This window comes from Lissotriton helveticus, chromosome 1_1, assembly GCF_964261635.1.
Source record: "Lissotriton helveticus chromosome 1_1, aLisHel1.1, whole genome shotgun sequence".
In the NCBI taxonomy this organism is placed as follows: domain Eukaryota; kingdom Metazoa; phylum Chordata; class Amphibia; order Caudata; family Salamandridae; genus Lissotriton; species Lissotriton helveticus.
In genome coordinates this window covers 706,930,686-706,957,170 of record NC_136057.1, presented here as the reverse complement: position 1 = coordinate 706,957,170, position 26,485 = coordinate 706,930,686, and the positions used below count along the sequence as shown (strand labels likewise).

At 47.9% G+C, this 26,485-nt stretch overlaps 1 protein-coding gene across 1 annotated transcript in view; it reads left to right on the top strand.

Annotated features, from left to right (window-relative positions):
* PTPRQ (protein tyrosine phosphatase receptor type Q) overlaps window positions 1-26,485 on the top strand; it is a 1,500,794-nt gene that overhangs the window by 527,367 nt on the left and 946,942 nt on the right. The window contains exon 20 of the mRNA XM_078647981.1: window positions 25,048-25,220. Within this exon, the coding sequence (XP_078504107.1) occupies window positions 25,048-25,220 (173 nt within the window). The remainder of the gene's footprint in view (window positions 1-25,047; window positions 25,221-26,485) is intronic.

Genomic DNA, 26,485 nt, shown 5'->3' with positions numbered 1-26,485 from the left:
CATAATACTCTTATTTATGCGGTCGGTGTAATTGCATTATTATCGGTAATTCCACGTCAAGAGTAATGCAGAACAGCCAACGATTACTTCTGTGTTATTGAAATGTCTCTCAGGCCTACACAGAACAGAATCCATACCTCATTCAGAATATGAGGGTGGTGGAATTTGGCTTGTCAATGGGATTTTGCACAACCCCTTTGACTTCATTGATGAACACTGATGGGAAAAACTCCTACTTTGTAAACTATTCCAGCACTGCTAATAGAAGGGCTTGTGTCTTTGAGCAGATGAGGCAGATTGATGTTGCTTAAGTGCTTACAAAGCATTGTATTTTGGAGATGTGTTTCCTCTCTGTGAGACCTAGTATTATACTGCTGATATAACTAAATATGAGTTTATGAAACAACCGCAAAGATCAACCTGCTAACATGATCCCATCAGTTTAGTGACATTGTACGGCATTAGTTCCTTCAATATTTGATTATACATATGCGCCCCCCCCTTGCATTATACTTTACAGTCATTTGGTACAGCAATATTCACGGATCAACAAACAACTCTAAAAGGACCTCAATCGTGTGTACCCTCAGCCCACCACCTCCTCCCATTTTAGTAGTCTAACTTCCCTTATAGATTTCTGTATGTGTCCCAATGGTTCCACACTTTTTCACAGATCCCATCAGTTTTAATGTAATGCCCTCCCCCACTTATTGTGGCATGCTTCATTATTGGGCATGGCCCTACACCTAATATTCTTTTGTATATCCATAGGTGGAGCTCAATTGTCCCTTAGGACTTCCAGAATATACTTAAGGATCTAAATTCTAAGTAGGATATCAAATCTTTTTTTTTGTTTATTTGCGGATTCCCTTGATAGAACTAAAAACATACCAGAGTGTATGGTCTTGGGGTAATTATTACCCTATTGTATGCCAATGCGACTCACTACAATTTCATGTTTTGTGAACTAACCTGTTATTCTCAAAATCAGGTTTAATTCATGAAAGGTCGGTGCAGAAATTTGCACCCGCTTTTTTTTTTTTACAACAAATTTTATTCGTTTTCAGAGGTACCAAAGAAGCAAAACTAGCAAGCATTATATGCGATACATGCATATCGTAGACATTTTCGGCACCCTATAACGCCCCGAGGTCTGCAGAACATCAGACTAGAACCCCCCAACCCCTCACCACACACCCAGCCATCATCAGTAAGTGATATTATACAATTATGCTCCGTACACACGTGCCACCCCGTGGCATTAAACAGGTGAGTTGCTTACTACAAGTCTATCCACCGGGTCTCTGGAAACCGGGGGTCCAAGAGCGACAGGTCTATTCCTATATACGTGGCCCAGCCTGACCACATTTTCCCGTGTCTTTGCAGACAGCCCCATGCCTGGAACAAGCCACTTCAGCGGACAGACATCTATCCGTCGCTTTCTTCCAGTTACCTATGCTTGGTGGGGATTCCGCCTTCCAGTGTTGTGCAATATCCCGCTTGGCTAGTGTGAGACCCAAGAACAGCAGGTGCCTTTTGTATACGTTCCTCCCAATGTCCTCTGTGCCGTGGAGAAGAATCATTCGCGGATCGACAGGGATGTCCCACCCAAGAACCCGCCCCAGCCAGGACCTAATGCCAGTCCAGAAATGTTGCAACACGCCACAGCTCCAGAACGTGTGCAAAAAAGCGACCCCTCCTCTGTGCCCCATCAGAGGCACATGGGCGACTGGATAGCCCCATCCGGTAGAGGCGTAAGTGTGTGTAATAGGCTCTGTGGAGTTACTTGAATTGAATCAACCGATTCCGGGTGGAGACAACGGAGTACTGAGGGCTGGCCAATGCGTCGGCCCAGTCATTTCGGTCAATGTGGGCACATCTCCTTCCACCCCGCATGAGTCTTGTGGATAATGGTAGTGGAGTGTGTAGTGATTGTTTGCTATACCTGCCTAATTTTGTGGGCCCCTAAATCCCCCATAAGCAGGCGGCCCTCGAGTGGGTGACACTCAGCCAGAGTTGTGAGATCCCTAATGATTGGAGATACAGCGTGCGGAGCCTGCAGATATCTATGAAATTGTGTTTTGTGGAGCTGGAAGTCATCTTGTAGCTTCTGGAACGATTTGAGCGTAGACCCTTGCATTATGTCCCCCAAAGTGGAGATACCTATGTCATCCCACCGGCGAAACCTCACCAGGGACGAGACCGGCCAGAGATGGGAACCGTGCTTAAGAGGAGTCGTGCCCGTCAGTTTACCTGAACCACACACCTCCATATTTGGATGACAGTCCGGCAGACCGGGGGAGCCCCGACAAAGGCGAGGAGCTGTAAAGGAGATGGAGCAGCGGGGTTTCCGCCATGAAAAGCCTTTCCACCGCATAAGCCGGATCTGCTTGAGAGCAGTACCACCAATCGTTAATCACAAGCAGAAGCCCAATATTATGCGCGGACGTCCGCCACCGCAATCCCACCACAATACTTGGATTGCACGCATGTCACAAGTGCCACCCGGATCGCATACCCCCCCCCCCCCCCCAGAGGAACGAAGATAGGGTGATAGGGAATGGGTACTTCTGCAGCCAATATAGCAAACATGGCAAAGACACCTTTTTAAAAATAGCAGATCTGCCATATAATGAGAGGCAGTTGAGACCACACTGTTGTCTTGTCTCGTACCACCAAGAGCAGCGGCGCAATGTTATGCGAGCATGCCACTGTCGGGCATGCGTGATAATCACCCCCAGATATCGAAAGCCCTCATCCGCGACAATCAACTGCGAGGCCCTGGCTAGTGACCGCTGAGCACCGGTATTAGGGAATAAAATAGACTTAGAGGGGTTAGCATAGAGCCCGAAGGTCTCCCCAAAGATCAGCAGAATCTGGAGCCCTCTGGGCCCAGAGACCCAGGGGTCCGACATGAAGAAGAGGGCATCACCCGCATATAATGCAATCTTGCCCGTGCGCACCGGCGACCAAACTAGACCCTGAAGAACAGTCTATGCGAACCCAGGCAGCCAGGGGCTCGATAGCCAACGCGAACAGGAGCAGGGAGAGTGGGCACCCCTGCCTCGTGCCCCTGCGAATGGGAAAGGGGGCAGAACAATGGCCGGCCACTCGAACCGATGCAGTGAGGCCTTTATATAGTCATTGAACTTACGCCCTGAAGCGGGGGCCCAAGTGCGACTGGATAGCCCCCATCCTGTAGAGGCATACGTGTGTGTAATAGGCCCTGTGGAGGTACTTGAATTGAATCAACCGATTCCGGGTGGAGACGGCGGAGTACCGAGGGCTGGCCAATGCGTCAGTCGAGTCATTTCGGTCAATGTGGGCACATCCTCCTCCCACCCCGCCTGAGTTTTGTGGATAGTGGTAGTGGAGTGTGTAGTGATTGTTTGTTATACCTGCCTAATTTTGTAGGCACCTAAATCCCTCATGAGCAGGCGGCCCTCGAGCGGGTAAAACTCAGGCAGAGTTGTGAGATCCCTAATGAGTGGAGATACGGCGTGACGGAGCCTGCAGATATCTATGAAATTGTGTTTTGTGGAGCTGGAAGTCATCTTGTAGCTTCTGGAACGATTTGAGCGCATACCCTTGAATTATGTCCCCCAAAGTGGAGATACCTATGTCATCCCACCGGCGAAACCCCACCAGGGACGAGACCGGCCAGAGATGGGAACCCTGCCAAAGAGGAGTCGTGCCCGTCAGCTTACCTGAACCACACACCTCCATATTTGGATGACAGTCCGCCAGGCCGGGGGGAGCCCCGACAAAGGTGAGGAGCTGTAAAGGAGGTGGAGCAGCGGGGTTTCCGCCATGAAAAGTCTTTCCACCGCATAAGCCGGATCTGCTTGAGAGCAGTACCACCAATCGTTAATCACAAGCAGGTGTGAAGCCCAATATTATGCCCGGACGTCCGCCACCGCAATCCCCCCCAATACGTGGATTGCACACATGTCAAGAGTGCCACCGGATCGCACCCCCCCTCCCAGAGGATCCAAGACGGGGTGATAGGGAAGGGGTAGTTCTGCAGCCAATCTAGCAAACGTGGCAAAGACACCCTTTTAAAATTAGCAGATCTGCCATATAATGAAAGAGGCAGTTGAGACCACACTGTTGTCTCGTCTCGTACCACCAAGAGCAGCGGCGCAATGTTATGCAAGCATGCCACTGTCGGGCACGCGTGATAAACACCCCAGATATCGAAAGCCCTCATCCGCGACAATCAACTGCGAGGCCCTGGCTAGTGACCGCTGATCACCGGTGATAGGGAATAAAATTGACTTAGAGGGGTTAGCATAGAGCCCCAAGGTCTCCCACAAGATCAGCAGAATCTGGAGCACTCTGGGCCCAGAGACCCAGGGGTCCGACATGAAGAACAGGGCATCGCTCGCATATAATGCAATCTTACCCGTGTGCTCCGGCGACTAAACTAGACCCTGAAGAACAGTCTATGCGAACCCAGGCAGCCAGGGGCTCGATAGCAAATGTGAACAGGAGCGGGGAGAGTGGGCACACCTGCCTTGTGCCCCTGCGAATGGGAAAGGGGGCAGAACAATGGCCGGCCACATGAACCGATGCCGTGAGGCCTTTATATAGTCATTGAACTGACGCCCTGAAGCGGGGGTCCAAGTTTACCGCCTCCAAGAGATTGAAGAGATACTTCCAACGAGTCGAACGCCTTGTCAATATCGGCAAGCAAGAAAGCTGCGGGGCGCTCCAGATGATGGGTCTCCGCCACGGCATTGTGGGCCCGTCTAATATTGTGTCTTGTGGACCGGTGAGGCATGAAGCCAGCCTGATCCGGATGCACTAGGATTTGTATGCACGAGTGGAGTCGGTTAGCTAGAACCTTACCCAGTAGCTTAGGCTCAAAGTTCAGATGCGAAATGGGGCGGTACGAACCCGGCTCCTCTGGTGGGCGACCCGGCTAAAGAAAGACAACTACCTCCACGTGCCTCCAGTCCGCAGGCAATACTCACCTCTCCGAGGCATCGCGGAGTGCATCCAATAAGTGCGGTCCCACAGTCTCCAGGTGGCACGGTAGGAAGTCACACGGGAACCCCTTAGGGCCGGGGGCACGTCCCGGCTGTATATTGGATAGAGCTGCCCGCAGCTCATCCAAGGTGATAGGTTCCTCCAGGTCGGCTCGTTGCTTGTCCGAAAGGTGACAGAGAGGTATATCCACAAGAAAGGTGTCAATAAGAGGTTCAGCAATAACCTCCCGTTCCTCATACAACTCAGCGTAAAAATCTGCAAAGGCTTGAACAACTGCCTCCGCGGTGGGGCACATGTCCTCTGCAGGGGACCACAGGAGAGGGACCTGCGTCGGGGCCGCCCTAGCCTGGCAAAGCCTATGTAGCATCTGGCTAGACTTGTCGCCCCAGTGGTAAATCCTATGCTGGGTAGCCAGCCAGGCCTCTCTGGCAGCGTCCGTGTGGGTTTGGTAGAGCTGCTGTTGAACATGCAAGAGGTTCCTTCGGGCAACAGGGTCTGCACCCTCCACCACCAGAGACTGGAGCTCCGCTTGTCTGTTTTCCAGGTCGGTCACCTGGGCCAAGCGTTGCTTCTTCTCCCTGGTGCGGTAACTGATTTCAGCCCCACGAATCGTTGGTTTGAACGCCTTCCATACAGTAACTGAGGACTGGCAGGAGCCAACATTAAAATTGAGGTATTCAGTAATTGCCAAGCTCACCATCTCCTGGTACTCCGTGTCGTGGAGCAGCCAGGGAGACATATGCCATCTATACTGGGCCCTGTTAGACATCAGGCGCAACTTGAGTTGAATCGGTGAATGAACTGAGAGGCCAAGGGGCAATATTGAGGTATGTGACACCCTATGCAAGTAACTATGTGGAATAAACAAATAGTCCAGGCGGGAAAGAGTGGGAAGGACCACAGATGCGTAGGAGAACCCGGCTTCAGAGGGATGAAAGGCCCACCACGTGTCCGCCTACCCCAGAGTGTGAGCAAGAACGTTTAATTTAGACTTAGCGGGGGTATATTGGGTTGACGAGCCCTCCACCTGTCCGAAAGACCCATAATATCATACCAATCACCCCAACACCATAACGGGCCCAGCATGGAGCTTTTGTGCCCAGCAGATGCGTCTCCTGGAGCAAGAGGACATCAGCCGCATAACGCTTCGCCTGCTGAAGGCACGGCCCCCGTTTAACTTTATTTAGCAGGCATCGTACATTCCAGGCGAGAACGTTTAGGGTTCCCAGTGTTGAGCTACCCATCGTGTGCGCCATTGCTAGTTGTCAGGATGAAGTGGATCGGCCAGTGTAAGCCCGACAGAAAAATAGAGTGTGTGCTTCCACCCCTCCACTCCCATACTTCCAGGAATATGAAGTATCTGTTGCGGTGGATCCCCCCCCCAGGCCCTCAACCGGATGACCCAAGCAATTCCTCCAATGGATCCCCCCTCCCAACTTCACCCAACATTACCCAAGCAAATGGGGAATACCATGGCAGTTCCCTCCAGGGCAAGTAGTAAAAACCCCAGCCGTAAACCCCACAGGTGCTGATAAGGCCACAATGAGGTGTCTTAGTCCACATTGATAGTAAGCATGAAGCAAATTAGGCCCACGAGTCCCAGCCTACCTCAGTCCCCGGTGCCCGCCAGTTCCTGGGCACGCCAGTTGGAACGAGATCTGTTGCGTCTCGATGTTGCATCCATGCCTTGGCGGCCACTCCGATGAGAGCCCTGGGAGGAGTCCCAGTCCAGTGGGTGTGGCGAGTGTGGCTTAAGGATCCTGCGCTCATCTGTCCACACAAAGACCTCCTCCGGAGTATCGAAGAAGAAAGTTTTAGCGTTGTAAATCACCATCATCCGGGCCGGAAACAGCAATACATAGGAAAGGTTAAGTTCCCGTAGCTGCCTCTTGGCCGCCACAAATGATAGGCATTGTTGCTGCACCAGCTTAATGTAATTGGATAAAACCATGATGTGAAGTGACTGAAAAACCATTTTGTCTGTTTGTAGCCGAGAATGGCATCGCGGTCCGCGTAGTTAACGAGCCGGGCAATCACGAGCCTCGGGCACTCCCCCGGAGGCGGCTTCTTTGTCAAGGCGCGGTGAGCCCTCTCCTCCACGAAACAAGGGGACATGTCCTCCGGAGGCAACAACGCCTTGAACCACTCCGAGATGAACGTGTCCATAGAAGAGTCCTCGCGGCCCTCCGGAAAGCCCATCAAGCGTATATTGTTGCTGCGGTCCTTGATTGATTGATTGCTTCCAGCAGCATCGCTGTGTCTGAGGACATGCCCTCCATGGAGTCTCCCCCGGGAGGGTTTGTGGTGGTGTAGCGGTCCATAGTGTGCTGCTTGGGGGCCCACTCCCCCTGCCGATCCTTGCCCATGGTGGTCTGGATCTCCCGGCGGGGCCACCCACCTGATCTTGCTCTCCAAGAGTTGATGCCAAAGGCAGCAGCGCCGCACAGTGTGGACTTCCGATCGGGCTCAACCGCAGGCAATCACCCACCACCCGCTGCGGCCTGGTGACCAGTGTCTCAAGTGCCCCCGCCAGGCCCCCGCAATGGCAGCTCCTGAGTGTACTTGGCTGAGCCTGATCCATTCAGGTGTCTAAGGCAGTTCTGGGCTAAGGGAAGGGGACCAGGCACCAAGGACAGAGCCGACCGCATGCCCACGCGGGGTACCCAGCCCCCACCGGATCTACCGGTTCCCACTGTCCACAGCGGATAATCTCAGCTCTGCCCAGCACGGGCCACAGGTGCAGCGGGCCCCACTGCCCCCCCCCCCCCAGAGGATGTTCAACAGACCCCTCTCCTCAGCTCAGCAATTACCAGCCGGGGGTGACCATGCAGGAACCAGCGAAGGCGGAGAATGACCCACCACACCTCAACAGGCCAGAAATCCTAGGCCCAGGGCTCCAGCAGCAATTGATGATCTGAAGAAGGCACTATGCACTGCACCGGTACTGAATGTGCCTGACGACAGTGAGCCTTTTATTGTACAGATGGAAGGAGTTGGAACGGTGTTAGCTCAACTGGATGGCAAAGATAGAGAGCATTCGGTAGCCATTATTAATAAGAGGTTACTATCCAGGGAGCAGAACTGTGTGGCTTTTGAGGAGTGCTTTGCTATAATGTGTTATGTTATGTTAGGAACACTTATACAGTGCAACGGTTACCCTGAGGTGTCCTGGGCCTTTTGTAAGTCCCACCCGAATTCTTTTGGCACTAAAATGTTGGTGCAAACAGATCATACGCCACTGAAATGGTTCCTGGCTATGAAGGGAGAGAATCCCAAGTTGTTGAGATGAGCTAGGTCTTTGCAAGGGTTTGAAGTTGTAGTGGAGCACAGGGATGTATGATTGAACAACTACTGCCTAAACAACGAATTCCATAACCACGAAGGCTAAACAATGAGCAATGCCAAACAACTGCATTTTTAACCACGAAGTTCCTAAACCACAAAATTTATTTAAATGGTTCAATACCCATTTTCACCACTATGTTCTTTTTAATCAGCATATTTTTGTCAATTTAAATAAAATAAATATAATAGTAGATGACAACGTACTGCCAAGCTAGAAGGTGGTTACAATGCAGAGTCAATCATGCCAGGGGGCGAGAAGCATGTCAGCTCAGGGGCGCCCTATACCCACTGACCACACAACATCCTCACATAGCACCGGTCCTGCCGAGTGTGTCATACAAGGGGGTGAAGAGCATTACAGTCCTTGAGAGGGGGGGCGGGGACACCCTTTACCTAGTCACCGAATCTCCAGCACCAAAGCAAAAGCATTCCCTTTGACGCTATACTCTGGACGTGCTGCCAAGCTGAGAGGATGAAGCCAGGCTGCAACCCCGCGCTCGTCAAAGCCCGCCAACCTTGTGGCTGCATTTCTGTGTAAATCATAGAAGGGGGCAAGAAGTATGTCAGGCCAGGGGGTGAAGATTCGAAAGACACACAGGCGCGCTGTACCCAATCATCAAACCACAAGCACCAAAGCATTACCTGAGAAGCTATGCTGTAAGGATGAAAGCAGGGTGCTGCCCTGCAATACATAGCCCGCATGGTTTTCTACATGCTGCCAAGCTATATGGATGACACACAGGCGCCCTGTATCCAGTAACCAACCTGCCAGCGCGTAGGCAAACGTATTCCCTGCGACGCTATGCTGGAAGGATGAAGGGAGGCTACAGCCCGGCAATAGTCAGACCCTGCATGGATGAAAGCAGACTGCAGCACCGCAAAACATAGCCACATGTTTTTAGAATTGCTGCGCAGCTATATGAATGACACACGGGCGCTCTGTACACTGTATTTTGTACTTCCAATGAAAGAATGCATTTCCTGTAATGTCTACTTTACTTCCTCTTTGGATGTCTAGGTTTTTGAGGGTGGTGAGTTTCGAGGTGAATGTCTCCTGCAATTTTCCATGTTGAGAAAAGGTCTGTAATTGTAATGTTAGTTTTCGTGCTAGTATAGTGATCTGTGATCAGGGTCTGCAGGGTTTTGTTAATCAGAAGCATTTTTGGTCACCAGCCGTGTGTGTCATACAAGGGGGCGAAGAGCATTACAGTGCTTGAGGATGGGGGCTGAGGGCTGAGGGGGGGGGGGGGCGGTCGATGGGACACTCTGTACCAGTCACCAAACCTCCAGCACCAAAGCAAAAGCATTCCCTGTGACGTTATCCTCCAGACATGCTGCCAAGAGGAAAGGATGAAGCCAGGCTGCAACCCCGCGCTCATCAAAGCCCGTCAAACTTGTGGCTGCATTTCCGTGTAAATCCTAGAAGGGGCCAGAAGCATGTCAGGGGGTGAAGAGTCACACGGGCATATGAATAAATATGACGTAACTTTTCGTGGTTTATGTAAGTAGTTGTTTAGGATGTCGTTGCAAAGGATGTCGTGGTTAACTGAATGATCCTTGTTCGGGATTCGTGGTTCAGGTAATTCGTTGTTCAAACTTCGTTGTTTAGGATGTTTCCCGGAGCACAGAGCTGGATTGAAGCACAGGAATGCTGATGGACTTCTCACTGGTTTTACCAATCTGACCACTCAATCTCTCCAGATTACGAGTTGGTTTGGGTGTTCTGTTGGTACGGAAATGTTCTCTGCATGGTTAGAGATGTGTTCCCCTGCCCTGAGTGTCCAAATGCCAAATGTGCAATACTCTGAATGCCTAATACTTATTTTTGTGTGATAGGTAAACACAGATCATGTGTGTCCATCATGAGATAGGTCTGTCTCACGCATTGTGGTCTTTTGGGACCGGTAGGGGCGCCCAAAGAGCTACCCTTATAGTGATGGAATGCTACTGCCTTCACCAGGAGTTAAGAAGCCCAAGTACATTGGTGGTGTCAGCATACAGTGTAGTTATCAATAGTAATGAACAGGTTCTTTTTACCCCGTGTCACTGGAATGAGGCCTACAGGCGCTCTCTCAGTTTTAAAAGCTCCTCTGCTGTGTGCTTAATTCACCCGAGGCCAATATTAGGTAGATGGGGTGTGGTGTGCAAAGCAGGTGTAGTGACTTTGCACCGATTGTATATGCGCCTGGGAAGGGATCAATAAAGTTATAATGCAGTAATGTGTAGTGCATGTGGGATTAGTGCATGTGCTGAGTGTATGTGTGCCTGTGAAGAATACATTACGATAGATATAGAGCTGTGCAGAGCATGTGCAATAAAAGCCTGTGCTGAGTGTATCTGTACTCGCATGAAATATGATATATGAAAGGTGCAGTGTTGTGCAGTGCACACATGGCGAGTGTGCATATGATGGCAGTGTGTGTGTTTGTGAATAGCATACCGTGGTAAAATATAGAAAAGCTGCAGTACTGAGCAGTGCGGGCAGACTGAATATGTGTGCTGAATGTATGTGTTTCTGAAATGACACAATGCATAGAGGTAACAGTACAAGAGAGCATTTGTGCTGTGAAACCAAACGGAATGCAAGTGTGTCTGCAATGGTACTTTACATGAAGAACCTCGGCTACTTCCTGTCCCAAAATGGAGGTGCTACCAGACTACCACTGTCACTCCACAAATGTGCCGTATTCGTTTTTGAGGAGAACTCTTTTGAAAAATTTAATAATGGTATATTTTTTTTATGCGGGATAATGATATGACAACGGCATGGGCTTCTCCTTAATGAGCTCAAATAGTAGATGTGGTGTGAGATAATGTCGAGATAAGATTACCTAGCAAAAAAAAACACTAGGGATCTCTGTTGGAGTATGTCTGCTGGGTATAAATGTTGTCTAATTTATTTCTGTAGAAAACAAGAGATGCTAGTATTTATCCTGTTCACAGTCATTTGCACACTGATGTTCTCTCTTCCTCTATCGCATTTTGGCCAAGGTTTACTAAAGGTTTGCATGAGTGTCCATGCATCGCAAGGCGGAGCGAATGGCAGTGATGAACATGTTCTAATGCAAACTTTTTTTGACCTTCATTCAACTAAAGTTATGTGTTTAAGGGGGACAAATATCACAAAAACAATTGGCTTTGACACAAAGCGTGAACTACAAAAGTACCATAACTTTGCTTTGTTCTTAATTGTACCACCAAGTGAAAGCAGGTGCAAGCGAGGGTTTCAGTAGTATATTGTCTGATATACCTGTAGATAAGGTGTGCTTTACTTGGAAGCACACATCTTACTTGCCTGACGATTGTGCAGTTGTCTGTGTTAGGAATGTGGGTGTACTTTGAGAAATACTAGGCTAGACACCAGTGGCGGCTGGTGACATATGAAAGTGGTGAGGCGTAAAACAATTGTCCTACTGCACTGTAGCTCCCCCGGAGAAATTTTTGAAAAAAAGAGTGGGCAAATGGTGCATTTTCAAGCAAATTTGAGAAAGCAGGAAGGGTAATAAAGCAATTGTGAACCTGTCCTAACAAAGACAGTGACTGGCAAAACTGTCTATCGCTTGTTCTGTTGACATCCTAAGCGCGCAAAAAGAAACCAATATACTATTGGGTGTAAGGTTTGATTTGTGCCAGAAACAAGCATATAATCATGCACACATTGACACATGCACCAGTGATTTACGATACAAAAAGGGCGGGTGCACGCACTGCCAACCCTTTCAACCATGCACAAAGTTCACACAATGCCTCCCCCCTGCATTTGCCCTGCGCCTCATGACATCACAGTGATGGTACATCATAAGCGTTCCATTCACAGGATTCTGAGCAGAAAAACACATTTTTAAGGTTGGCCTTGAAAATAAGTGCTAGCTGTCACACCAGACTATAATTTTTCCCAAAAATTATGCAAAATAAACATGGGTAGAGGGACTTTGGTCAGTAGACTTTGCCTATTAGTGTGTTAAATTGTGGTTTACCTTTTGCTCCCACACACCACAACCTACTGCCTATGTTAACCCACTTTACCCATTAGCTTCCCTCACTTTGACAGACTGCACAAAGGCTCTCCACATTATTTGAATTAGCCTAAAAACAGTTAATTTCTCTTATGTGACGAAACTGGCTTAAAGTATTTTATTTTGTTTAATACCAGCTGTATATTTTGCCTGTGCATGTGGTGCCCAATTAGATGCCATTTGATTGCAATAAATAAAACGTAGAAAATTAACCACCGCACCTGCTTGCGAAGGCTAGACGTTTTAGTAGCTTTGTCCGTGTGTGCAAAGTATGTATGTCCTCAGCTGTCAAATACTTTATAATTTTTGCATTTCAAAACGGGCATTAGGGTCATCCCAAACTGATCAACACCCCCTACTGAAGTCGAGCACCCGTGAGGTTGACTATTTTCATTCCTGCTACACTCGTACCGGCGAGTCGTGCTTTATAAAGTATGACCCCTCAGCACGCTCCGCCAAAAATGGGATCTATAAATAAGCAGACAAGGAGAGATATTTGTATATTGCAGTAGATTTTTAAAGGGATTTTTCTACAGGATGCGGGGCTGTGATTAAACACTGATTTTGTGTAATTCGTTTTCACGGGGACTATCCTCCTTGCTGATGGCTTGTAGATTTCAGAACCAGGGAAGAAATGCAACTGGGCGTGGAAATTATTACTAAGCAGAGTAATAAGAGGAGAGAAGGGGTAGGGGCGGATGGCATTTGTGTTCCGAAGTAAACAACACGGGCAGTGGCACGCACGAAATATTGGCAGTTCTGACCAGAGACAGGCATTGGAAAGAGCTTAATGATACCCAATTACAAAATGGCATTTTGGATATGCAGGCAGAAAATACCCACATATTCAAGAGTATAGAAAATTACAGGATACAAATATGTTTTTTTGCACGTGAATACGCAACATTTAAACATACGCATTTCCAGAATTCGTGCCGTTTGCGCGAGAAAACTAGTACTCACACCTCGCCCTTTAATGTCACCAGTTGAAGTTTTCTGTCTAATGTCTTAACGTGATTTAACTGGTTTTGTGATAGACTCTTGAAGAATGCTCTGGATGCTCTCAGTAGTTTGTAAAGGTTTATTCGTGCGGCCAAGAGAGAAAGTAAGTTAATCCTAACAGGGGCCCAGAGGTAACTGCCTGTCCTGGAATCACTGAGGGATTCGGGGTTCCATGACAGAGCAGTGTTCAAGGCAAGCATAACCACAACTCTCTCGCTCACTCGCGCTCGCTTTGCCCTTGTTGTCTGGCCTGTAGTGTCCTAGCAGACACAGTCTAGTTGTTCTGCATGTAATGATACACCTAACACCCACCCACCACTGATGTCACGAGACCACGTGACACAGCTAATAAAAAGAGCCGAGCGCACGTGCTCGAGGCTCACTAACCATCTAAGGAACTGGTGTCTGTGTGGCAGTCTTTGAACCATGTGGGCCTAGGACCCCACAACTTTACAATGGCGACGAGGGAGTGGTTCGAACTCCACGCGACGCAGCCACTGCTAAAAGGGAGGAGAATGCTGCCCGTGTGAAGGGCACCCCCTGACGAGGTGGCGCCGGCCGCCGAGAGGCCCGAGGGGTGTGTACCTTGCCCCGGGCCTAGCCGTCGAGGAGGAGGTGATCGGGAGCTGACCCCACACCTCTCCGGCCCCGCCAACTGCTGCTGTGCTGAGGGAGGCGTGTAAAGAAAGCGGACCGTGCGGAGCCCACCCGCAACGGCCGTGACCGACCCCCACCGGAGCGGAGTGCTGGCCGGGTGGAGCCCACTCGCCACGACCGCAGGTGAAGAAGTGGCCCGTCGGCCTGAGGTGAGCCCGGGTGATGTGAATGGCCCGGAGGGGTCGCGAATGCCAGAAGCGACCCCCACCCTCATCTATTGCACAGAAGCGGAGCCCACCCGCATGGCCATGGCGCATTGCCGCGAGAGACACGGCCAAACATAAACTTAATATAAAACAGTGCCAGCGGAGCCCACCCGCGGCCTGCCTGAAACATCCCCTGCCCCGCGCAGCGTGTGAAAAGGAGCTGCCGCGGGTGGGGAGAGGAAAAGCGAAAGCCCTTTGTGTCCGCACGCCAAGCGGAGTCCACCTGCATCACCAGCGCGACTCGCCGGGCGTAAGTGTGCCCCCAACGAACGTTAAACAAGGCATGACTCGCGGAGCCCACCCGCGGCCTGCTTCCAGCGTTCCCCGCCGCGCAGACTGAGTGAAGTGCGGCGGGGAGCCCACCCGCTACTGTGGCCGGAGGAGTAATCAGGGCGATCGTCAGCCACGCAGGAAGGAAATGCCCGGTAAGCGGAGCTCACCCGCGACACACGCTGCCTCACCAGATCGGACATTGCCCCCAGCCTTCCCCCCTGCCCGCGCGCGAAGGGACTGAGGCTGCTGCGGGCAGGGAGGACAAAAGAAGAGTGCCGCCAGCAAGCTCTCCATGTGAAAGGAGTGAAGAGTCCGCAGAAGCCTCACAGGAGCAGTGACCCCCCCTCTTCCCCTGCAAGCACCAGCGCCAAAGGAGGACAATGAGGAGAGACTGCCCTCCCCCGGTCCACAACAGAGACCCAACGGCAACAAATGAAAGGACTTACCTGCAGCCAGCAGTAACTCCAGCCTCCTCCCCCTGCACACTCCATGGCCAAGGCAAGTTCAGCAAGCCCAAACAACATGGGAAGGAAAGTCACCAAGAGGAGGCAAGCTGTTGCTGAAGGGAATCCAGCTCACACTGCCATCTAGCGGTCACTAGGTGGTATTGCATCAGAAGAAGCACAAAGAATAAAAGCAAGCACAAGACAGCACAAGGGACGGCCTACAAAGAGAACAAGCCTGCAGCGACGCAGATAAAGACGGAGACCCATCACCACTGCAGAAGTGACGCCTGTGGCCACAGGTGCTCACCGCAATCGCAGAAGAAGACAACCTCACGCTAGACGGGGAGGAAGAGTCAAGACGTCTACCGCATGCAGCCAGATTCAAAGGCAACCGATGGAAGAGCGCAGGTGTACCCCGGACGTGGACAGTACAGGACAGCGCCTAACAGAAAGGAAGCCACACCCAAAGCACCAGAAGACGTGCGAGGCAAGTACCCAAGTGTGAAGAAGAAAAGTGCGATACGTACGTGGAAGAGCGACGACGCCAAAGAATCAAATGAACCGCAAGGAACAAAGCTACACTGAAGATGTATCACGACGGTACCAAGTGAAGCAAGAACTTGCGACTACACTGCACACTGACGTGCACCGGAAGAGTAACGCAAAGTTACCCCGCAGCCAAAAGGAGGCGAAATAACCAAGCAAGGTCAACGCCCCAAGAAGCTAAAGAGCCTCACCGGAAGCGAGCATGAGAAGTGCATCCACTGAAGAAGGTCCATGGAGCGGTGAAGCAACCCTCCGAAAAAGCAGTGCACACGAAGAGCGCAGGCAAAACTGCGCCAACGCAAAAGCACTGCAGCAGAAGCACCTGGCGATCCCAATGATCGCGGATAGCAAGAAGACTCACGAAGAGCAAGCTGTCCACCCCATCTGGTAGCAAAGAAGATCACCCAAGAAGAAAAGGATGATCCGACAAGCCAGAGGGGCGCCCAAACAAAAAGCCGACCTGCCAAGAGGTTGCCGGAATGCTGACCAGCCATAAAGGCGCAGCGAAGAAATTCTGCCAAGTCAGGATGAATATGTCCTGCCAGAAGACGTCCGTGAACTGAGAGATCAGAAGACCTGGAGAGACGGACGCAACACCAACAATAACTATAAGTAATAGGAGGCAAGAGAGAAGATCGTAAAGACCGGTCCAGTCACCGAAGAAGGGAGAGAAGACAGTGTCCTAAAGACAGGACAAAACCAGAAGGAAAACAGGCGGAGTGCACGCTGCTTGAAGAAGCCTGGTCAGCCAGACAAAGGAAGAAAGTTGACCGCACCGTGTCGCGAAAAGGAGAAAGGAGAAGAGTGGCACGATGCCATGAAGAAAAGAACTGAAGTAAGAAGTCATGTGGCACGACGCCATTATCAACAACTTCTGGAAAAGGTGAAGAGAGGTGTAACAAGTCCACACACCTACGGTGTAACAAGTCCACACACCTACAAGAAGAAGAAGAGGGGACACACCACAACATCGTGTACAGTGACCCGCACGTCCAGGAGAACACTGAGACCACCAAGAACAGAACAGCTACCCATTCACAAGATCCCGACGACCCGTGGACGGTAGGAGAGCACAGGCCGGACCATTGGCAACACCCACCTTTGGGATTGAACGGAAGTCTGGAAGCGGAGGGAGCTCAGATGGCCTGAACAAGGAGAACTGACCAATCCCCACCAGCCCGTGGAGATCCAAGGGGCAAAGGCCTCAGGGACACCGGTGGCAGAGGGTCCCGACACGAGAGATGGATCCATTGCCGTCTCACCTGCACGTCCCGGGAAGAAGAGGAACTTGTGCGCAAAGGCAGGAGTCAACAACTACCCTTCAGGTGGAGCTACGGACTTTGTGAGGTAGTACCCTCATCGTCTCCTCCATTCACACACAGACTGTGGAGTTGGAGCAACGCTGTGGAATAATACCCGGCCGAGTGGAAACCTGATGCAAAGGGCCTCCGGTATATCTCGTGGCAGGAGAATACCCGCGAGAGGGGCATCCTAGTGAGAAGAATGTCCTTCAAACACTCTATCCTTGCAATCTGAAGCCAAGCTGCTGACAGTGAAGAAACCGACGGACCAGCAGAAGACAACACCATCCTAGTCTAACATCTGGTTATCCTGTTTGGCGTCACCCTCAAAAGAAAGATCTCAGTGGACTGACCAACACAATTCCGCGGTGTAAGTCCAGAAGCGCACGCCCACCGAGAACCAAGACGTCAAGCCAAGAAGAACTAAAGTTTCAGCAGCAATCTCCATCACCGTCATCAAGCAAGCAGCTGAAGAGACTCATTGTAAATTTGTAATTACTGTATATTTATGTACTTCCTCCCACAGGTTCGGACTTTTTGTCTTTCCTTAATTTTTATTAAAGTTTGGGAGGAATGTAGTGTCCTAGCAGACACAGTCTAGTTGTTCTGCATGTAATGATACACCTAACACCCACCCACTACTGATGTCACGAGACCACGTGACACAGCTAATAAAAAGAGCCGAGCGCACGTGCTAATTATCGGTAATTCAGGTCCAAGGCACATCCTGGCCGGGAGCCGGAGATCACAAGGGCCGGGTGCTGAAACCCACGAAGGGTCTTGCTTTCTGACGATTGGTCCTTTCTTATTAATGGGCCCGTTTTACCTTTAAAAAGTTTTTTATCAGGGTCTGAAAAAAAGTATCCTCATTTTTGCTGTAAGAAAAAACAAGTAACCGTTGAGCGCTGTTTCAGTGGGAGAGTCTGGATATTTTAAACGTGCAGTCCCGTAGAGACAGACATTGTTGTTAGTTCTCATATGTAACCCATAGAAGGAATACATCTCTGCCATTTCCTTGGTCTGAATTTAAGACATGCGAGGAAAAGACCGCATTGTGTGCCCTCAGGTGGTCTTCTGGCCAACTTGACAGGTTTAGCAGTTGCCACTGCCTGTTCAGCAATTCTCAGGACACAGATTTTAAGGTATTAGAAAAAGAGAGAGTGCACAACTGCACATGACTGGTTTGGTTGGCCCTGGGGCCGAACAAACAGTCAGCGCCTGAAGACAGTGGGCTAGCCACGCCTCCACTGCACTCAAGCAGGATGCCCACCCGCCCGCCACAAACCAGGCACTCCAGGCACTTCTGCTTCTCGCTGTGCGAGAAAGCAGTGGGGTGACGCCCCCACGCCCCAATGGAGAAGCCGCCACTGCTGGACACTGCTGGCTCATCTTTGTGTCATAGCGCAAGGCTGAGCTTCATGCAGAACAGCCATTTTTATCACAATCAGTGCCGATAACATCATCAATGGGTGAGTAAGTCAGTCGACAAACTTTATTCGGCCATCAATGAGCCATAAAAGTACAATAAAAAACACTTTAGAAATATATCATCATCATAAAGCTAAATACACATCACAAACATCATCATCAGAATTAACACATAAGTAAAAAACACAACCTAAAAACCCTAGAGGGAGGTCCAGAATCAACTCTACAAACCTAAAGTCCTCAATATAAAGAATCTCCATGGCTCCATGCAAGAATTCATTACACTGACCCATACCTGTTTCTAATTCTCAAAGCACGGTGTACAAAGTTTACCACGGCCACACAAGCTCCAAGTTATCCAGCTTCTGCAAACATGCAAACTCCTCTTTGTGAGTTTTAATCACGAAGGAGCGGAAAATGGAAAACAAAAAACTTTTCATGTCTAAGAATTTAAACGACAAAATACTATAGAGTGCATTGTGCAACTCCTCCTTGTGAGTTTTAATCATGAAGGAGAGGAAAATGGAATACAAAAAAAGTTTTCTTGTCTGAGAATATAAACGACTAAATACAATAAAGTGCATTGTGCTTTGTTGAAAAACGTTGTTGCATAGACACCTCGGCAGCATTGAGCCCCAAAGCTGCATTTCTAGGAAAAGCAACTAAAAAGTGCAATAGATTAAATCGAAGTCTGGTTAAGTAAAACCTAGCATTCCCATTATAAAACCAGGAAAGATAAGACTCACACCCAAATTACAAGTTAATTAGATTGTAATTAGTGCTTGCAGACAATTTATCAAAATTCACCTGGTGGTATTGAAAAGCCTCCTTCTCTGGATGACTCTTACTAAAGCTGGTGCTAAATTGTTTGCACAATATAGTTCTGCAATTCTTCATGCAGTGCTCTAGTCCACAATGAATATCAAATCTGGTTGATTTTCCTAATTGGCTGTCACGTCTGGTGGCTTTTTGGACTAAGTGCAGTGAGGCATCGTCTGCACGGGTTTTAGTTTGATAGACATCAATGCAGGGGCCTGTGTTTGACTTCATGATCTTAGGTTCAAATCCCAGTTTGTCCATTCAGTCTTACATCAATCTGACGTTCATAACATAAGTACCATTGAGCTGAGTATCAATAAACATTTGTTATTCAGCACCAAGATACCATCCTGTCTGAACATGCACATATGCTGTGTTATGAGTGCAAGTCTTCCAAACCAAGTGCCTTTGTGGAAAACATCTTACACTCATGGGAACTGACATTTTTTGAGTGCAACATTAAATTTGCAAAGTGCTGCAATCAGATCAGTTCATTGCAAAGGGCATAACAATATCACACCAGGCTTACCTCATGACTATTAATGAGGAGGGCTTAACCTTTTACACCTCATTGTTTACAGTATCGTACATAGAGATGTAAACTTGCGGGTAGACTGCATTGTTCATTGCTTGTGTGCGACTTCAATTTGGCTTTGATTGTGAGCACAGTCCTTAGAAGGACAGTAGTTACAATACAGTGTATTTCAACACATAGCACAGCCATCATTTGGAGAGAAAATACCTGACAAGTAGAAGTTGTCCACATTGGGCAGCATTTGCTTTATGACAAGTTATTACGTGCCCTGTTGAAGGATGTCATTCTATCCGAAGCAGAGAGTGGGTAGAATGGTCCATCCGTATTGGACTATTGGTTGGTCTGTGTGCCATCCAAGGACCTTGTGTAAAGAGACATGACTAGAGTGTGCATTCTTTTAATAGAGTATGGTTATCTTCTGAATTGGGACAAATCATATATTGCACCATCAATTGATCTACAATATATTGGTGCCAGATTCTGAACAGATCTGGGAAAGGCAAAACAAATTAAGAACTTAGCTTCAAAGCATTATCTAATGCAGGGAGGCAACAGCTCTCTATTTATTGCAGCTGCAAAGAACATGGTGGTGGCCCTTCTCTTATGACATGGGCTCGACTAAGCTTGTGGATATTAGTCTGTTATCTTATCAGGTTTTGGTTTCTTCTTCATGATGGTCTCATGGATCCCAAACTAGTACTTTTTCCAAAGAACTGAAGTGGTCATTGATTCCTTATTGCCTATTTCCGGGAGTTCCACTGTGTCCCCACTCCCTCAGTTACAATCACCACAGATGCAAGCAGAAGTGGTTGGTCAGACTCAGGTGTGCTGGTCGAAGTGAGTAGCTAACTGTTCTTCAAATGGAAGGAATTGGCAGTTATTTAGCAAGCTGTCTAGTTATTCAATCTCAACGGTTGAATTCCGCAGTTCTTCTTCAAATGGAAACTATAACAGCCAAGGACTATTTAAGTCATCCATGTGAGACCAGGTCCAGGAGGTTGGTTTGCCTAGATTGGCCAATAGGCAAGCAAACTTTTCTAGTCCCTTGCAACCATTCATATAGGAGGTCAGGACAACTGTCGGGCAGGTACCTTTATCCAAGGCTTTCCCTCATGACTGGGCTTTTGTATCATCAGGCCTTCTTGACATTATAGTTGAGGTTTCACTGTCCTATATTAGACCTTTTTGCTTCCCAGCACAATGCTTTGATTCCCCTATTGTGCTACTGATTTCTGGAACCAGATTACAGGGCAGACAACATTCTTCATTGTCAGTGGCTGAGAAAGCTGTTGTACACTTTCCCTTTAGCTCTGTCTTACTTCAGACTTGTCAGTTGAAGCATGGGTCATTTTCATTGACTTTTTGGACAATAATGCCATAGTTTCTTTTTCTCAGGTAGATGTCAGTAGAATCACTGTTGTTCATAGCCAAATGCCCCATGCCTCTGAAAAGCCCTACCCTTCCAGCTTCCTCTCATGATATTTTTCCGTCTTGTGGCTGCATGACTCTAGAAGTCCCATAAGGTTACAACTTTGAAGGCAAATGAACACCATTGATCAATTTTTGAAAACTGGTGTCATTTAAGAAGTGTTTGGTAGTTGCAATTTAAAGGCTCAGTGGGCTGCCATTAAAGCCTTACTCTCAAAATCCTCTTCTTGGCATCTTTTACTTCTGCCTCATGTGTGTAAAAACTGGATTCTTAGAGTTGTATTCCATCATTAAAAAAAACATAAGTACTATCTCAACTGAATTTGTATCAGGCAATTACTCTTCATTCTTTTTTATGGATTCAAGATCTCCAGAGGAGCAGGTTCTGAACACTCTAGGTGTACAGAAAGCTATATCTATTATGCCAGGAGAACAGCAGATTTACAATGCTGTAATTGCATCAGTGAGCAAATTAAGGTCAGGCCCTGCACAGATGGGGCCCACAGGTGAGGAAAAGAGTTCCCCATGGGTCAGTCCAGTGACTCAGGAGATTGTAGACAGAGGGATCCATCTGAGTTCAGAAGGGCAGCCTGTTCCTAGGTCACATGACTGGGTGTAGTTGGCAGATGAACTTTGTTTATTCTTCCAAGAAAACCACACAGTAGAGGGATTAGGTGAGCCTGGATGGGCCATCACTGGCAGGATGTGGCAGAGCTCGGCACAGCCCACTTGCAATTGAATAGGCTGCGCCTTGCCTTCACACAAAGGACTGGTCACCACTCCATTGTTCATGCATCCAGCTTGAAGCGAGGGGATGCAGGAAACTTCAAATACTTCAATGGGAATTCCCTAGAAACTTCTCCTACTTCAAAGAAGACACCAGGTTTAAAAATAGGACCCTCAGACCCAGTCTTCAGGTCACTTTCTGGACCTGCGGAAGGAATCTCAGAGGATTGCCTGATGCTGTGGCCTGCTGTGTTCATCACAAGACTTATTTTCTGCACCTGGAAGGACTGCATTGCTTTCCAAAGCCTGTCATGAACCCTCAGAGACCTGCCCTGCTATTTGATCCCTGTACCACTTCTTGAACTCAGGATTTTCTGGGTGACTCCAAGGAGTAGTTGGCTGGCCTTCTGATCAGGGCCTCAGAGAAAGAAAAGACTCCAACCATCCTGAACCCGCTCCTGGACCCAGCCTGAGTGAGTCCTAACCCCCAGTTGTTTCCCTCCTGTCCTAGAACCTTGGTGGTGAAGTTAAAGGTGCCCAGAGAGCCAAAATCCAAAACTTGGTACTTAAATCATTTTTGGCTAAAAACTGCTCTGAGAACTAAGAGGAGACCGTGAACAACCTGCTTGTCTATCTGACTAATGTGCATCACCGGTTGGCCTGACTTCGCAGCAGCTCCCGCTATGTTCTCCTCCAATGCAGCAAATTCTGTTCAGTGGTCCTTCACCCCCGGGGTATCCTTCACCTTCGTCCCACTGGAGATTTTTAACTTACAAAAAAGAGACTAAGTCTCAACATATAAATCTTCATCGTGACTATGTCCAGCTTCTCTGTGACGGTGACACCTTCTCCTCGGGCACTACCTACAGCCTTGCTCTGCTGATCTTCTACCTTCTCAGAGTCTTTTTCTTTCAATTTCTTTTAAGTCTGAAGGGAAGCGCCTACCCGGCCCAATCCACTTTGTGTATCCGACTTGTGCTCCATTGTGGTTGGGCATATATTTGGACTTTGACCGGGCTTCTTGCTACTAGATATCCGCGGTCGATGCTTTGATCTTTTAGGTACTAGGTTTTTACCATAAAATTTTAAAATTCATAACTCTGGTTCTATTGATTTGATTTTTGTCATTTTGTGTCAAATAATTTATTAAAATGCACTCTATTTTTCTTAATTGGTTTGTGATTCGTCTTCTGTTGTGCTTTTACTTTATTACTGTTTGTGTGCTGCATAAATACTTTACACATTGCCTTTAAGTTAAGCCTGACTGCTTTTGTGCCAAGCCTCCAGAGGGTTAAGCACAAGTTAATTTAGTGACTTGACTGACAGGGATCAAGGTTGTTGCTTGAACAGGTTTAACTCTCCATTCATCGAACAACCCACTTTCTCACAGTAATTGTAGGTTTTTACATTTTGATTCCGCAAGAAAGGGATTGAACGCTGCAGTTTCCTCTCTTAGGCTTCTTGGGCACAGTGTAAGGCGGCATCTGAGGTGGACATCAGCAAGGCAACTTCCTTGTCAGTTCCTGCTACTTTTATTCCAAATTAAATGTTGTATGCAAACTGAGGAAATTAGTTATATTTTGATGTTTTTAAATTTGTTGAGCAAATGTGTGTGAATGAAAATGTAGTTATGGTCCTGCTTTACACTTGACTCATATATACTGTTTTATTAACATTGTATCATAGTCAACAGCCATTTGTTGTGTTAGCTTGGGTAGTTCTTCATTAGGTAAGGAAGGGGTAACAAGAAATAATGATTGGATTGCTTACTGGTAATTTTCCTTATTCCTGGGGCCATCTTCCTCTTCCCATTCCTTAACATAGTCTCCCCCCTGATTGAATGACCTTTGACTATTTTGGATGAAATTAAGATTACAGGAAGGCTTTGGAGCTTCGGGCAGATTAATGGATGATGGGTAAGGGAAGTTTCAATCTTAGTAGAAAGGGAAGCCTAAATGAATGGAGGATACTTTCCTCATTGAGCAAAGAAAGCATGGAAGGACGCCCCAGCAGTAATGAGGGTTACTTTTAGGTAAACAAGTCATTAAGTTTAGCGCCGATATTTCACCGTCCATTGCAAATAGTATTAGTGTGCATTTGAGCTATGGGTACCACCCATGCTATCCAGATGACTCTATGTCACTAGGGGGCATATTTACAAGGGTTTTATCTCCGGTTTTTTGGCTTAAAAAGCCAATAAAGCGGAGCAAAAACTATCACCCTATTTACAAGAGGGTGCTAACATGCATAATCGCATGTTAGCACCCTTTTTCCCAGCGCCTCCCTTTGCATCTCTAATGAGATGCAAAGTGGGCATCTCTGGGCGTACCCCGGATGAACAACCTTGCAAATATCGCTGATGTTCACATCACGATATTAACAAGGCTGCCCCAGCATTTTAGCACACGTTAGTTTTTGGAGAAAACCTCTGTTTTCCTCAAAAACTAACGTCTGCTAAAATGCAGACATACCTATCCCTAACATTGGGGTGGATTATGCTGATACGACCCTGTGGGTCATATCAGCAAGGTTATCGCCGTTTTGCAGGGAACATCGCTGGAAAACCAGCGATGTTCCCTGCAAAACTTCGATAACCTCGCTATCTCCGGAATTTTTATCGCCCTGGAGAAACGCGTTGTTAATAAGGGCTGCCAGGGCGATAAATTCCTGAGATAGCCTGCGATAATAAAATGATCGCTAAGCACAGCCAGCAATAATTATCGCTGGCCGTTGATAATATGCCCCCAGGACACTAAAGGTATAGCTATCATCTGGTCCTGCATTATGAGTGTGCCTTTTAGGTAGTGCTAGTGTTAGGCTAGCCGCTCTATGCATTTATGGGACTTGTAGTTTCACTTTCTACAAAATACCGTGTGGCCCTGGCACAGTATAGTCAATGAAGCTGTCTGTTAAACCAAGACTGACCGAGAGTCACCCTCATTTCGGGTGCAGTTGTCAGGTATGGTATGCTAGTCTTGACTTTCATTTATCAAATGATTGCAAAGTAGGAGTTGTGATCTTGGTGCACTCTGCCACACCTGATAATTATTTGCAAAAGAAAAGCAAAGAACTGGAAAGTCATGTCTCAGTAACAGCCTTTTGGTGGCACTCATTTTTGTAGTGTTTGTACGTCTGAAACATGGACGAGTTACGAGTTATTCTCATTTAATTCTTACTAGACAATAGATATTAGATACTAATAGAATGTGTGCATTGTTCTTTATATTCTTATAAAGATATTTGTGGATTATTTGTGAACGTAGTGCAAAAGTTAGAGAAGCTATATTCCGATTCAAAAGATTTAATATTCAACTCTTTCTTCCCAAGCTCCAAGCTCTGTGTCTGATTTAAAAGTGAAGCAAGCAGAAGCCAACTTTATAACCATTGAGTGGAGAAGACCGCAGCAGCCAAACGGAATCATCACTCAATACCGGGTGAAAGCGTCAGTCACAGAGACAGGAACCACCATTGAAAACACAATTCTCACAGATGCAGCCAAGGTACTGGGAATCCTCTTGTAATGTCATGTTTGTTCCTCTTCTAAACACCTCCTTGTGCATTGGGTGGGCTTTTGGAGCACTTCTTCAACTCCTGCGGGTTTCACCTCTAAGAAGTGGAGGAAGCTTTGTAGAGCTTCCAGCAGACCTCAGCGGTGTATGATGGCGAAGGGATGTGGGGTTGGTAATTATGTGAGCTGCCGTCGAGGCTGCATATCTCTCTTGACTCCCAATCGAGTCTTGTTTTCTTTGCCTTTTTGTGGATTGCAGCAACCTAAAGTGCAAAATTATAATCGTGCCAAGTTACCAAGTTACCTCATGTTTGTTGTGTTTAGTATAGCCATCGTTTATTTTCCTTTGCATTCTGGGACATGCAGTTTAAGTTTACCAATCTAAACATGGACCACATGTACCAGGAATTTAAAAAAACACTGATAGGCAAAACGAATAGGTCTCCCCTATTCTAAAGCTATTGGCTATGGCAATGTGTTTTAGCCATGTTATACGCCAACGTGACTGGTATTCAGCATGGCTAAAAGGTAGTCACATAGCAGAGAGTGGTGTGTAGTAGAGTGGCGTAGAGTTGAGTGGCGTAGACTGTCACAGAGTGGAGTGGCATCAAGTGGAGAGTCGTGGAGTGGAGTGGCTTGGAGTGGTGGAGAGTGAAGTGGCATGGAGGGGTGTAGAGTGGAGTATCGTAGCTTGCCGTAGTGTGCAGTGGCCTAGAGTGGAGTGGCATTGACACATATTCCAGATGATGAAAACATGTGAACATTTGGTATTAAACATTTATAGCAGCAGGTTTTAATCTGCCACTGGGTGACAGGGATACCCACCAGTTGATAATGGACCTGAGCTTTTAGCTTGAGTGTAACTGAGCTACCGTAAGACAATTTTAATCCTTCATGCATGGGCCTATTTAAACAAATGAGTATATGTCATCTGCTTACCTGAATTACAGCAGAGGTTGATTAATAAAGAGTACAAAGGATATGACACGCAACTTTTTTACGAGGCTCCACAGTGCCTTTGTCCACGTTACGCAGGTGATTCAGTGCACTGGTAATGCTATTTATTTATGCCTGGGCTAGTGGGTGATGGGTGCTAGTGCTGCCGAGCCTCTTCCCCCTGCAGTGCAAGAATGCCTCTTAGGGAGCCCACGGGTCAAAAGCTGAATCACCCAGAGAGCACCAGCTTCTGGAAGACCATGAAATGATCTGCAGCAAATGTGATTCCACGGAGAAGTAGCTGATTGTCTGCTGACTGCA